At 54.1% G+C, this 14,682-nt stretch overlaps 1 protein-coding gene across 2 annotated transcripts in view; it reads right to left on the bottom strand.

Annotated features, from left to right (window-relative positions):
• Positions 1-14,424, bottom strand: part of DIXDC1 (DIX domain containing 1) — a 72,142-nt gene extending 57,718 nt beyond the window's left edge. For both annotated transcript variants that reach the window (XM_050922031.1, XM_050922032.1), the window contains exons 1-2: positions 14,368-14,424; positions 5,816-5,937 (exon numbers count right to left, since the gene is read on the bottom strand). Coding sequence is in view for 1 of the 2 variants with exons in the window: in XM_050922032.1 (XP_050777989.1) it covers positions 5,816-5,872 (57 nt within the window). In the remaining variant the exon portion in view is untranslated. The remainder of the gene's footprint in view (positions 1-5,815; positions 5,938-14,367) is intronic.
• Between the last annotated feature and the right edge of the window lie 258 nt (positions 14,425-14,682).

The raw sequence follows: 14,682 nt of genomic DNA, 5'->3' as shown, positions 1-14,682 counted from the left end.
GTTATAGACTCATAGACTCTAGGACTGGAAGAGACCTCGAGAGGTCATCGAGTCCAGTCCCCTGCCCTCATGGCAGGACCAAATACTGTCTAGACCATCCCTGATAGACATTTATCTAACCTACTCTTAAATATCTCCAGAGATGGAGATTCCACAACTTCCCTAGGCAATCTATTCCAGTGTTTAACTACCCTGACAGTTAGGAACTTTTTCCTAATGTCCAACCTAAATCTCCCTTGCTGCAGTTTAAGCCCATTGCTTCTTGTTCTATCATTGGAGGCTAAGGTGAACAAGTTTTCTCCCTCCTCCTGATGACACCCTTTTAGATACCTGAAAACAGCTATCATGTCCCCTCTCAGTCTTCTCTTTTCCAAACTAAACAAACCCAATTCCTTCAGCCTTCCTTCATAGGTCATGTTCTCAAGACCTTTAATCATTCTTGTTGCTCTTCTCTGGACCCTCTCCAATTTCTCCACATCTTTCTTGAAATGCAGTGCCCAGAACTGGACACAATACTCCAGTTGAGGCCTAACCAGCGCAGAGTAAAGCGGAAGAATGACTTCTCGTGTCTTGTTTACAACACACCTGTTAATGCATCCCAGAATCACGTTTGCTTTTTTTGCAACAGTATCACACTGTTGACTCATATTAAGCTTGTGGTCCACTATGACCCCTAGATCTCTTTCTGCCATACTCCTTCCTAGACAGTCTCTTCCCATTCTGTATGTGTGAAACTGATTATTCCTTCCTAAGTGGAGCACTTTGCATTTATCTTTATTGAACTTCATCCTGTTTACCTCAGACCATTTCTCCAACTTGTCCAGATCATTTTGAATTTTCACCCTGTCCTCCAAAGCAGTTGCAATCCCTCCCAGTTTGGTATCGTCCGCAAACTTAATAAGCGTACTTTCTATGCCAACATCTAAATCGTTGATGAAGATATTGAACAGAACCGGTCCCAAAACAGAACCCTGTGGAACCCCACTTGTTATACCTTTCCAGCAGGATTGGGAGCCATTAACAACTACTCTCTGAGTACGGTTATCCAGCCAGTTATGCACCCACCTTATAGTAGCCCCATCTAAATTGTACTTTCCTAGCTTATCAACGTTTTCAAGCTTTTTTCCAACCACAATGGCTCAAAACTTACATTATTTTCAACTATTTAATAAAAGCTGAGATTCTTGTGTAACCACATGATTGCAAGGGCTGGGGTTTAAAGGTAAATGTCAACTATTGTGTGACTCACAATAAAATCATGAGGGCTGGCAACATTGCTTATCTGCACTCAAGCCCGTCCCTCATGAATCCTTGGACTTGTCCTGCTTTTGGAACACAAAATGGCCAGCACAGTGAATGCAGTTAAGATTCAATCACAATTTTTAATAAATAAAATAGATTGTGCCTTTAGGTTTTCAAGCAAAAACTAGATAAAAGGTCCTCCTGGGACAGAAATGTTCTCAGCTTTTGCAAAAGACATTATAATCAAACCCTCAGCTATTAATCACAAAACCAGGCCACATTTATGATCTACTTTTTAATGCAGAAAGTGCTATATAGTAAAAACATATTTGTAGCAGATATCTGAGCATTAACAAGTGAGGATATTATGGTCATCTCTCTGCATTAATGGAGTTTAAGGCATAAAAAATGAGACAGAAATGTAGTTAAGCAAAATCAAATGCATGCAAGTGCAAAACATTCATCTGCATAGAAAGGTAACAGATGCCTCAAGTGGTCTTTGATTTTTTTACAATTTGGTTTATGAGTTTTATAGCAGATTAAATATGATCTGCTCATAATCCCTACAGTCAAGAGATATTTTTCAGCCACAGGGAAGGCAGGCAGCCCCCAACTCCGGATTTTTTTTTTAAATGACAAAACATAGAGAGATGATCTTCTTGAACAGCTTGGAAATGTGGGGCATCCAACAGTATTTAATCTGTAAAATATATTGTTCAAATAATGCCAAACCAAATTCACTGAGAAGAATTTTCCATTTTTCTTGGTCGCAAGGAGAATTTAGTGGGTGGCTTGCTCTATTAATATTAGGTAATGATGAAGCACCTTTATTAGTGCTTTCACCTCAGAGTCCAGAGACTGGAAAACATTTTGGCAACAAATTGAGATGCTGCCAGCTGCTTTAGGGAGTTAACTCTGCTGTTAAGTTATTGCAGACAGTTTCTAACCTTTCATTCAGCTACAGAAGCCATAAATGAGATCATGGGAGAGACTATTCCAGCTTGTCTGGGATGCAGATTCACTTTCTCCAGAAGTAGGTGTGATTATACCAAAATCGAGAGTATAAACAACAATCCTAGGTTTTAGTGTGGGCTCTGTATGGCGCCAACACCTGGAAAAATGTAACAATCGGGGCCTGCAATAAGGGATAATCACTAGCCTGGCCCAATACATACAGTATACTGTACATAGTACACCTTCCAGGGCACCCTGGAGTGAGTACCAACACTGACGGGGCACATCACGCCATTCATGGAACACCATGCACAGCACACTGCACTACACAAGGCACACCCAGTTCACTGCAAATAGTGATTGCTGACACGGTTAACAGATTGGATGTTACACACAGTTGAGAGCCTCATGAATTGAGCAGCTGTTTTCACATAGTGACCAACAGCAGAGTCCCTGTACTTCCTTTGGAAAGTCTTGTGGCAGAATCACTGAATTGGAGGGAGAAGCCTTGATATTCATGGGGTGGCTGTGTCTTGCAGGAGCAGAGTCCAGTGCAGTCTGGAGAAATGGCATTTTGTTAAACCAGCAAAACACTGCATGTTACTAAACCAAGTAACTATTAAGCCTGAGAAGCATCTCTCCTACTCTCCCCCCACACAGACACCTCTCCACGCCTACTAGGAATGTGTAAGCCTAAATTTGGCATTTTCCTGGCATGATCCAGGGAACCTGAACCCAGAGGTGTCACCCATAATATTGAAGAGATCCCTTTTAGTCCTCTCATTATGTGGCCATCCCTGAACAAGACAGAAGATCCTGTTCAGATACTCTTTGGGAGAAGCGTGGAGAGACTGGGCTGGCCCTGAGCTCAATCAATACGCTTCCAGATACTACAGACCATCTGGGCGATGAGCTCTTATCTGTCTACCTTGTTGGATCAACCTGTAAAACGGTATATTGGCTTGAAAAGATCATGAAGATTATAGATCTTCTGCCTGTTACCAGATGTGCAGGGAGGAGGGAGCGTCTAGAAGAGCAATAAGACAGCCCCATCCAGTCTAGAAAACTGATAGACCAAAGTGCAGGCTGTTCGCATTATGGTTATCGGGAATCAGAGATGGAGCCATCTGTGGCTTCCGTTCTGTCAACTGGTTTTGGTGTCAAACACTTCCTTCTTCACTGGGACTTTGACCCCAAAACGACCCAGTTGTGACAATCTGAATACCAGAAAGAAAAAAGCAACCAAATTATGATGGCTGAATTGAGACGCAGTGGAGGATAGTTGGCCCTTCATCTGTTTACAATGATAATTTAAACAGGGCAGATATAAGTCCATATTAAAAATACCATATCTGTGATTGTATCTTCCTGATCCCACACCTCGTGGGTCACTGTCCTTTCAGACTGTAAACCTCTTGGGGGTAAGAACTGCATCTTCATATAGGTTTGCACTGCACCTAGCACAATGGTCTGGGTGCAGTACAAACCTATAAAAAAAATATGTAACACACCTAGCCCCCTTTTTTGTCATGATCCCTTAGAATACATGCCAACTACTTATGGTAAACAACCTGTGCCACTTTGTATTTAGCTGTGACACTGTGAGTACCTTTCCCAGACCTGAAGAAGAGATATGTGTAGCTGGAAAGCTTGTCTCTTTCACTAAAAGAAGTTGGTCCAATTAAAGATATTACCTCACCCACCTTGTCTCTCGAACGACCTTCAGGGCAGACATGTGGAACGTAAGAGATTTGTTGGTTACAGTGACCTCTGGTGGCCAGTTCCAATATAACCCTTGCGCTCCCATACCCACTGTCACAAGCATGAAAATACAATTGTTAAATCCCATTGTCTTGCTTCTGTATTTCCTCTATTTGAGATGTGATTATGATAATTTAACAATTAAAATGTAATAACAATAATAATAATAATTGCAAACACTTTGCCCTTCCCTTGCCCTGCCTATCCAAAAATTTCAAAGAGAGACAAGGTAGGTGAAGTAACAGCCTTTATTGCAGTGGTTCGCAAAGCCGGTCCGCAGTCCACTGCTTGTTCAGGGAAAGCCCCTGGCAGGCCGGGCTGGTTTGTTTACCTGTTGTGTCCGCAGGTTCAGACAATCGTGGCTCCCACTGTCTGCAGTTTGCCGTTCCAGGCCAATGGGGGCTGCGGGAGGTGGCACTGGCCAAAGGATGTGCTGGCCGCCCTTCCCACAGCCCCCATTGGCCTTGAGCAGTGAACTGCAGTCAGTGGGAGCCATGATCGGCCGAACCTGCAGATGCGGCAGGTAAACAAACCAGCCCGGCCCGCCAGGGGCTTTCCCTGAACAAGCGGCCGACCAGCGTTGAAAACCAGTGCTTTATTGGACCAACTGATGATGATGAAAGCAACAAGTTTTCAAACTGCACAGAGCTCTTCTTCTGCTCTGTGTAACTCACAAGCTTGTCTCTTTCACCAAGTTGGTCCAATAAAACATATTACCTCACCCACCTCCTCTCTCTAATATCCTGGGAACAATACGGCTACAACTATATTGCAAACAAAGATTTCAAAGCACTTAACAAACATTAATTAATTATGCCTCATGTCTACCCTTGGGAGGTAGAAAAGTATCACTGGAAGGACCAAGGTGCACCAGTGAGATAATACTTGATGCCACCTCAGATCCCTGGCCCTCCCTGCCCAATATGCCATCTCCAGCAATGGCCATCCTTGACGTTTCAGAAAAAGGAAATTAAAAAAACACAGACTACACTGATGAAAAAAATTATTTCCTGACCCCTGCAGGTGGCTGGCTGAAACTCTGAAGCATGAGCTTTTAGGAACATAAGACATAAACCAGAAATGAGCCCCAGGGCTACTGAGCCCCACCCCTTACCATCATAAGCAACTCCATCATACAATCGTACTCTTACATTTGTCCAGCTCTCTCTTAAAACTAATTTAGTTGCTTGCCCACACAACTCCTATTGGGAGACCGTTCAGAACTTCACCCCTCTGAGGGTTAGAAACCTTCTTCCAATTTCCATCCTGAATTTGGCCAATTTATAGCCATTTTTTGTTTGCCAACATTGTCCCTTAGCATAAATAGCTCCTCACCCTCCCCTGGTATTTACCCCCATAATGCATTTATAGAGAGCAATTATATCCCCTCTCAGCCTTATTTTTGCTAAGCTAAACAAGTCAAGTTCTTTCAGTTTCCTGTCGTAAGACAGGTCCTCCATTCCCTTGATCATAGTAGTAGCCTTTCTCTTCACCTGTTCCAGTTTAAATTAATCTTTCTCTACTATGGGTGACCAGAACTGTACACAATGAGTCAGTAGCTGAAACAGAAAGAGAACCCAAATCTCCTGACTTCTAGTGCCCTCGCTCTAACTGCTAGATCACATTCCCTCCATACTTAATAAAATTAAACAAAACAAAGTCAGAGGTACTCTTGGAACTTTCATAAAAAGGGGAAATGAATGCAAGTGAATCTGATGCTGAAAGTATCTGAGGCCATCACAGCCCCTACCATAGTACATACAGGCCTGTAGTGCCCCATCATTACATTGATTAGCCGTCCTGGCATCCAACAGAGAGATTTTCTCCCTGGGCAAAATAAAGAGTATTGGAAATTTACCGAAGGCTCGGCATGCCGAGATGCACTGCTAGGCACCATGTCCATAGGAGTTCCCATGTCAGCCTCCACGAAGCTGGATCAGAACACATTGGAATGGACCAGAAGATCCTCCCCTTGGAAACCTGAGGTGAAGAAGGAAATGTATTAAACACATGGCAAGGAAACACTTTAGGAAAAACAATTCTATCTCTAATGCTTTAGGGGAAAGCAACCCTCTTCTCTCATCCCCTGCAGCAAGCACCTGTGCGGGGCTAGGGATTCAGGTAATGGAAAACTAACAAACTGTCCGCCTCACAGGCAAAACCAAAGCATTTATGAATATGTATCCTGCAAGTGGTGGGTCCTTCCAGAATTGTCTAGATTAGAGTAATCAAAGCACTGATGCATTGTGATTGCTATAAGCCCTTTATACTCTGATGCCTCAATACTTCCAAATATACAGGTTTCAACACTTCAGCTTCAGTATTTAGTATTTCTAGTGACAGTGATGTACAGAAATGAACAGTGAGTTGACAGCAAGGTTTTGTGGGACCAGAGTGAAGGAAATTGCCCTCATAGGTTGGGGGCTGCTTGAGTTTGGAACATATTGGGCTTGTATTCTGTCCACTATTTGTAAAGTATATATAGTGAATTGAATGCTTCCGAAACATGTGTAACATAGAGACTACTGGTCACACGGCTCATACTATATAGATTTCACAAAGAATCAATTAGCCTTCATGTTCATGCAGGAAATGCCATTCAACTTCAGTGGAAGCTATATATGCCAAGCAGTAGGAAGTCTGACTGTGGGAGCCAAAGCAGGACCACTCCATATACTCTATTCTCCAGGGCATTGTCTGATCTAGTTATAAATGACCCAAGCAATGAGGTTTCCACCACTTCTATTAGGAAACTATTCCACTACCTGTTAAAGAATGTTTCCTGATATTCAGCGTACGTTTTCATTTGTTTAGGGTATGTATACACTACCGGGACTACACCAGCATCATTATGGCACTGTAGCTATGCCAGGATAACTCTGCAGTGTAGATGTGACCCACGCCATCTCCCCAAGTGAAAATAGCTAGGCCGCATTCTTCTGTTGACCCAGCTGCATCTATACGGGGATTAGGTTGGTATAGCTACGGCGCTCAGGGGTGGGGATTTTTCATACCCCTGAGTGACATAGCTAGATCAACCTAAACTTTAAGTGCAGACCAGCCCATAGTTTCCTCCATTAATTCTAATGCTGTTCCCTTTACTTCTTAAAACACAGTTCAAAATACACATTGTCCATGGCTTTTGGGTCAAGGAAACCTACCAGTCCCACCCACCTCTAGCACCCACCACCATAGAGTATCTATGTGCTGGCATGCCTACGGTACTTTTTTAAAACGTGCTTTCCTTCCCTTTGGTTTCTCCCAGGCCTCTAGGGGAATAACATTCCAAACGCACTTGCCACTGCGGGGGCCTGATTCATGACAGCCAATTTGATGGCAATAACATCACAGTGCTATGTGCAGATGTGCTATGCCCAGGTCTGGATTGGTGTTCAGTATGAGTTGCCTCCTTTCAGGCAGACAGAGCTGAGACAGAAAATGAGATTGGTGAGAGGTTGGAGCAGGTTGTAGATATGAGAGGTGGCTGCAAAGGTTCAGGCTTAGCCTGCACAGCAGAAAGGAGGAGGAGTGGGGAATACTCTATCCATAATTAGACCACAATGGAGGTATAGGAGGTTTCACTGGGGAAGTATTATTCAGAGGAATGGAGGAGAATGTCCCTGAGGGTTGCAGATATTGTTGTCCCTGGGGTATCATCTCCCTAGCAACCTGGGGCACAGTGGAATATCCTTCGGTGTGTGGTGAGGGGATGGGGATGACACTGGGTGTGTGGTGGGGGATGAGGGTATCGCTGGGTGTGTCATATGGATGTGTGGGGGAGGACGGGACGGTGTCACTGGCAGTATGCATGCTGGAAGGTGTCCCTGGATATGTGGTCAGCTGTCACTGGGTGTGCGTGTGGAGTGTGTGTTAAGGGGTGACACTGGGTGAGTGATGGGAGGATAGGCATATCCCACTGTAGGTGGTGATATGGGTATGTCACTGGGTGTGCAAGGGGGCGTGTGTGTCTGTGTATGTGGTAAAGTGGTGTAACAATTTGAGGTGGGAGGAAAGAGGTGTTCCTGGTTGTGTGATAGGGGTGTCACTGTGTATATTGGGAGGCATGGGGATGGGAGATCACTGGGTGTATGGCAGGAAATTGAAGTGTCACTGGGTGTGTATGGGGGACATGGAGATGGGAAAGCAATAGGTATACGGGGGATAGGTGGGGTGTCACTGGGTGTGTATTGGGCAGTGCAAAAGGGTTGGGGGCTCACTAGGTATGTACTTAGTGTGTGGTGGGGAGGTCACTGGGTGCATAGCAGGAGGTGCAGGGGGTGGGGAGATCACTGGGAGTATGGTGAAGGGCTGGGGAGGTTACTTGGGTGTATTGGGGGTTGGGGTGTCACTGGCTGTCTGGTACAAGGTTAGGAGGCACAGCGGATGGGGCTAGGGGGATCATTGGGGGTCTGGTGGGGTCAAAGGGTCTCGTGGGGTGTGGAAGGTCACTGGGGGTGTATGTGAGGGCTGAGGGCTATTGGGGGTCACTGGGGGTATAGTGGGTGGAGGGCTGGGTCACAGGAAGTCACTAGGGGTGTATGTGAGGCTGGTGGTACTGAGGGGTCACTGGGGATGTATGTGGGTGGGGGATGAGGGCTATTGGGGGGTCACTGGGTGTATAGTGGGTGTGGACTGCGGTGAGTGGAGGACGGGCTCACAGGAAGTTACTGGGGGAGTCACTGGGGGTGTATGTGGGGGTGGGGGCTATTGGGGGTCACTGCGGATGTATGTGGGTGGGGGCTATGGGGGGGTCACTGGGGGTATAGTGGGTGGGGACTGTGGTGAGTGGAGGATGGGCTCACAGGAAGTCACTGGGGGTGTATGTGGGGGTGCGGGCTATTGGGGGGGTCACTGGGGATGTATGTGGGTGGGGGCTATTGGGGGGTCACTGGGGGTATAGTGGGTGGGGGCTGGGGTGAGTCGAGGGCTGGTTCACAGGAAGTCACTGGGGGTGTATGTGGGGTGGGGGCTATTGGGGGGTCACTGGGGATGTATGTGGGTGGGGGCTATTGGGGGGTCACTGGGGGTATAGTGGGTGGGGACTGCGGTGAGTGGAGGATGGGCTCACAGGAAGTCACTGGGGGTGTATGTGGGGGTGCGGGCTATTGGGGGGGTCACTGGGGATGTATGTAGGTGGGGGCTATTGAGGGGTCACTGGGGGTATAGTGGGTGGGTGCTGGGGTGAGTCGGGGGCTGGTTCACAGGAAGTCACTGGGGGTGTATGTGGGGTGGGGGCTATTGGGGGGGTCACTGGGGATGTATGTGGGTGGGGGCTATTCGGGGGTCACTGGGGGTATAGTGGGTAGGGACTGCGGTGAGTGGAGGATGGGCTCACAGGAAGTCACTGGGGGTGTATGTGGGGGTGGGATCTATTGGGGGGTCACTGGGGATGTATGTGGGTGGGGGCTATTGAGGGGTCACTGGGGGTATAGTGGGTGGGGGCTGGGGTGAGTCGGGGGCTGGGTCACAGGAAGTCACTGGGGGTGTATGTGGGGTGGGGGCTATTGGGAGGGTCACTGGGGATGTATATGGGTGGGGGCTATTGAGGGGTCACTGGGGGTATAGTGGGTGGGGACTGTGGTGATTGGAGGATGGGCTCACAGGAAGTCACTGGGGGGGTCACTGGGGGTGTACGTGGGGGTGGGGGCTATTGGGGTTCACTGGGGATGTATGTGGGTGGGGGCCATGGGGGTTCACTGGGGGTATAGTGGGTGGGGGCTGGCTGAGTGGGGGGCTGGGTCACAGGAAGTCGCTGGGGATGTATGTGGGTGGGGGCTATGGGGAGGTCACTGGGGATGTATGTGGGTGGGGGGCTGGCTGAGTGGGGGGGCGGGCTCACAGGAAGTTGCTGGGGGGGTCGAGGGGGTCACTGGGGGTATAGTGGGTGGGGGCTGGGGTGAGTGGGGGGCTGGGTCACAGGAAGTCACTGGGGATGTATGTGGGTGGGGGCTATTGGGGGTCACTGGGGATGTATGTGGGGTGGGGGCTATGGGGGGCCACTGGGGGTATAGTGGGTGGGGGCTGGGGTGAGTGGGGGGGCTGGGTCACAGGAAGTCACTGGGGGTGTATGTGGGGTGGGGGCTATGGGGGGTCACTGGGGGTATAGTGGGTGGGGGCTGGCTGAGGGGGGGGCGGGCTCACAGGAAGTCACTGGGGGTGTATGTGGGGTGGGGGCTATGGGGGGTCACTGGGGATGTATGTGGGTGGGGGCTATGGGGGGTCACTGGGGGTATAGTGGGTGGGGGCTGGCTGAGGGGGGGGCGGGCTCACAGGAAGTCACTGGGGGGGTCGAGGGGGTCACTGGGGGTATAGTGGGTGGGGGCTGGGGTGAGTGGGGGGCTGGGTCACAGGAAGTCACTGGGGGTGTATGTGGGGTGGGGGCTATGGGGGGTCACTGGGGGTATAGTGGGTGGGGGCTGGCTGAGTGGGGGGCGGGCTCACAGGAAGTCACTGGGGATGTATGTGGGGTGGGGGCTATGGGGGGTCACTGGGGATGTATGTGGGTGGGGGCTATGGGGGGTCACTGGGGGTATAGTGGGTGGGGGCTGGCTGAGGGGGGGGGCGGGCTCACAGGAAGTCACTGGGGGGGTCGAGGGGGTCACTGGGGGTATAGTGGGTGGGGGCTGGGGTGAGTGGGGGGGCTGGGTCACAGGAAGTCGCTGGGGGTGTATGTGGGGTGGGGGCCATGGGGGGTTCACTGGGGGTATAGTGGGTGGGGGCTGGGGTGAGTGGGGGGCTGGGTCACAGGAAGTCACTGGGGGTGTATGTGGGTGGGGGCTATGGGGGGTCACTGGGGGTGTATGTGGGTGGGGGCTATGGGGGGTCACTGGGGGTATAGTGGTGGGGGCTGGCTGAGGGGGGGCTGGGTCACAGGAAGTCACTGGGGATGTATGTGGGTGGGGGCTATGGGGGGTCACTGGGGATGTATGTGGGGTGGGGGCTATTGGGGGGTCACTGGGGGTGTATGTGGGTGGGGGCTATGGGGGGGTCACTGGGGGTATAGTGGGGGCTGGCTGAGGGGGGGGCGGGCTCACAGGAAGTCGCGGGGGGGTCGGGGGTAACTGGGGTGCGGGGTCACTGGGGGTGTATGTGGGTGGGGGCTATGGGGGGGTCACTGGGGGTGTATGTGGGTGGGGGCTATGGGGGGGTCACTGGAGGTGTATGTGGGGTGGGGGCTGGCTGGGGGGTCACTGGAGGTATAGTGGGTGGGGGCTGGCTGGGGGGGGCGGGCTCACAGGAAGTCACTGAGGATGTATGTGGGTGGGGGCTATGGGGGGTCACTGGGGGTGTATGTGGGGTGGGGGCTATTGGGGGGTCACTGGGGGTGTATGTGGGTGGGAGCTATGGGGGGTCACTGGGGGTGTATGTGGGGTGGGGGCTGGCTGGGGGGTCACTGGGGGTATAGTGGGTGGGGGCTGGCTGGGGGGGGCGGGCTCACAGGAAGTCACTGAGGATGTATGTGGGTGGGGGCTATGGGGGGTCACTGGGGGTGTATGTGGGGTGGGGGCTATGGGGGGGTCACTGGGGGTGTATGTGGGTGGGGGCTATTGGGGGGTCACTGGGGGTGTATGTGGGGTGGGGGCTATGGGGGGGTCACTGGGGGTGTATGTGGGGTCGGGGCTATGGGGGGTCACTGGGGGTGTATGTGGGTGGGGGCTATTGGGGGGTCACTGAGGATGTATGTGGGTGGGGGCTATGGGGGGTCACTGGGGGTGTATGTGGGTGGGGGCTATTGGGGGGTCACTGAGGATGTATATGGGTGGGGGCTATGGGGGGTCACTGGGGGTGTATGTGGGGTGGGGGCTATGGGGGGTCACTTGGGATGTATGTGGGGTCGGGGCTATGGGGGGTCACTGGGGGTATAGTGGGTGGGGGCTGGGGTGAGTGGGGGGCGGGCTCACAGGAAGTCACTGGGGATGTATGTGGGGTGGGGGCTATGGGGGATCACTGGGGGTGTAGTGGGTGGGGGCTGGCTGGGGGGGCGGGCTCACAGGAAGTCAATGGGGGGTGGAGGGGTAACTGGGGGTATAGTGGCGGGGGCTGGCTGAGGGGGGGCTGGGTCACAGGAAGTCACTGAGGATGTATGTGAGTGGGGGCTATTGGGGGGTCACTGGGGTGTATGTGGGGTGGGGGCTATGGGGGGTCACTGGAGGGGTATGTGGGGTGGGGGCTGGCTGGGGGGTCACTGGGGGTATAGTGGTGGGGGCTGGCTGAGGGGGGGCGGGCTCACAGGAAGTCAATGGGGGGGTGGAGGGGTAACTGGGGGTATAGTGGCGGGGGCTGGCTGAGGGGGGGCTGGGTCACAGGAAGTCACTGGGGGTGTATGTGGGGTGGGGGCTATGGGGGGTCACTGGAGGTGTATGTGGGGTGGGGGCTGGCTGGGGGGTCACTGGGGGTATAGTGGGTGGGGGCTGGGGTGAGTGGGGGGCTGGGTCACAGGAAGTCACTGGGGTGTATGTGGGGTGGGGGCTATGGGGGGTCACTGGGGGTATAGTGGTGGGGGCTGGCTGGGGGGTCACTGGGGGTATAGTGGGTGGGGGCTGGCTGAGGGGGGGGCGGGCTCACAGGAAGTCACTGGGGGTGTATGTGGGTGGGGGCTATTGGGGGTCACTGGGGATGTATGTGGGTGGGGGATGAGGGCTATTGGGGAGTCACTGGGGGTATAGTGGGTGGGGGCTGGCTGAGGGGGGGGCGGGCTCACAGGAAGTCACTGAGGATGTATGTGGGTGGGGGCTATTGGGGGTCACTGGGGATGTATGTGGGGTGGGGGCTATGGGGGGGTCACTGGAGGTGTATGTGGGGTGGGGGCTGGCTGGGGGGTCACTGGGGGTATAGTGGTGGGGGCTGGCTGGGGGGGCGGGCTCACAGGAAGTCACTGGGGGTGTAGTGGATGGGGGCTGGGGTGAGTGGGGGGCAGGCTCACAGGAAGTCGCTGGGGGTGTATGTGGGGTGGGGGCTATTGGGGGGGTCACTGGGGATGTATGTGGGGTGGGGGCTATGGGGGGTCACTGGGGGTGTAGTGGGTGGGGGCTGGCTGAGGGGGGGCGGGCTCACAGGAAGTCACTGGGGATGTATGTGGGTGGGGGCTATGGGGGGTCACTGGGGGTATAGTGGGTGGGGGCTGGGGTGAGTGGGGGGCTGGGTCACAGGAAGTCACTGGGGGTGTATGTGGGTGGGGGCTATGGGGGGTCACTGGGGGTGTATGTGGGTAGGGGCTGGCTGGGGGGTCACTGGGGGTATAGTGGGTGGGGGCTGGGGTGAGTGGGGGGCTGGGTCACAGGAAGTCACTGGGGGTGTATGTGGGTGGGGGCTATTGGGGGGTCACTGGGGATGTATGTGGGTGGGGGTGGGGTGAGTGGGGGGCTGGGTCACAGGAAGTCACTGGGGGTGTATGTGGGGTCGGGGCTATGGGGGGTCACTGGGGGTGTATGTGGGGTCGGGGCTATGGGGGGTCACTGGGGGTGTATGTGGGGTGGGGGCTATTGGGGGGTCACTGGGGGTATAGTGGGTGGGGGCTATTGGGGGGTCACTGGGGGTGTATGTGGGGTGGGGGCTATGGGGGGGTCACTGGGGGTATAGTGGGTGGGGGCTATTGGGGGGTCACTGGGGGTGTATGTGGGGTGGGGGCTATGGGGGGGTCACTGGGGGTATAGTGGGTGGGGGCTATTGGGGGGTCACTGGGGGTGTATGTGGGTGGGGGCTGGCTGGGGGGGGGCGGGCTCACAGGAAGTCGCGGGGGGGTCGGGGGGGTAACTGGGGTGCGGGGTCACTGGGGGTGTATGTGGGTGGGGGCTGGCTGGGGGGGCGGGCTCACAGGAAGTCGCGGGGGATGTATGTGGGGTGGGGGCTATTGGGGGGGTCACTGGGGGTATAGTGGGTGGGGGCTGGCTGGGGGGGGCGGGCTCACAGGAAGTCACTGGGGGTGTATGTGGGGTCGGGGCTATTGGGGGGTCACTGGGGGTATAGTGGGTGGGGGCTATTGGGGGGGTCACTGGGGGTTTATGTGGGGTGGGGGCTATTGGGGGGTCACTGGGGGTGTATGTGGGTGGGGGCTATGGGGGGTCACTGGGGGTGTATGTGGGGTGGGGGCTATGGGGGGGTCACTGGGTTATAGTGGGTGGGGGCTGGCTGAGGGGGGCGGGCTCACAGGAAGTCTCGGGGGGGTAACTGGGGTGCGGGGTCACTGGGGGTATAGTGGGTGGGGGCTATGGGGGGTCACTGGGGGTATAGTGGTGGGGGCTGGCTGAGGGGGGGGCGGGCTCACAGGAAGTCGCGGGGGGGTCGGGGGGGTAACTGGGGTGCGGGGTCACTGGGGTCTCTGCCCTTCGGGGCCGCCGCAGCCGGTAGCCGGCCTGGGGCAGCGGCGGCCGGGCCCCGCGGGCTCGTTTCTCCCCCCGCCCCGGCCCGTACCTGCAGCCCGGGCCCGGCCCAGGCCCTGCAGCTCCCGGCGGCGGCGGCAGCGCGTCCCCGCTGCCATGGAGACCGGGGGGCGGAACAGGGAGGCCGCAGCGACCGCCCCGCCCCTCTCCCAGAGCCGGGCGCCACCGCCCCCTGGCGGTGCTGAGCGGAAGCGCAGGGCAGGGCCCGTTCCCCAGCTCCGGGGGGCGGGATCTCCTAAGTGATGGGGTAGGGACCCTTGGGGGCCAGGGTCCTGGGGTGGGGCAGGTCGCCTAGGGGGAAGGATGGAGGGAAGGGGGGATCCCGGTTCCCCAAAAAGAGAGGATC

The sequence above is a fragment of the Gopherus flavomarginatus genome, chromosome 13 (assembly GCF_025201925.1).
Source record: "Gopherus flavomarginatus isolate rGopFla2 chromosome 13, rGopFla2.mat.asm, whole genome shotgun sequence".
Classification (NCBI taxonomy): domain Eukaryota; kingdom Metazoa; phylum Chordata; order Testudines; family Testudinidae; genus Gopherus; species Gopherus flavomarginatus.
The sequence above is the reverse complement of the archived record's forward strand: the minus strand, read 5'-3'. Positions and strand labels throughout refer to the sequence as shown.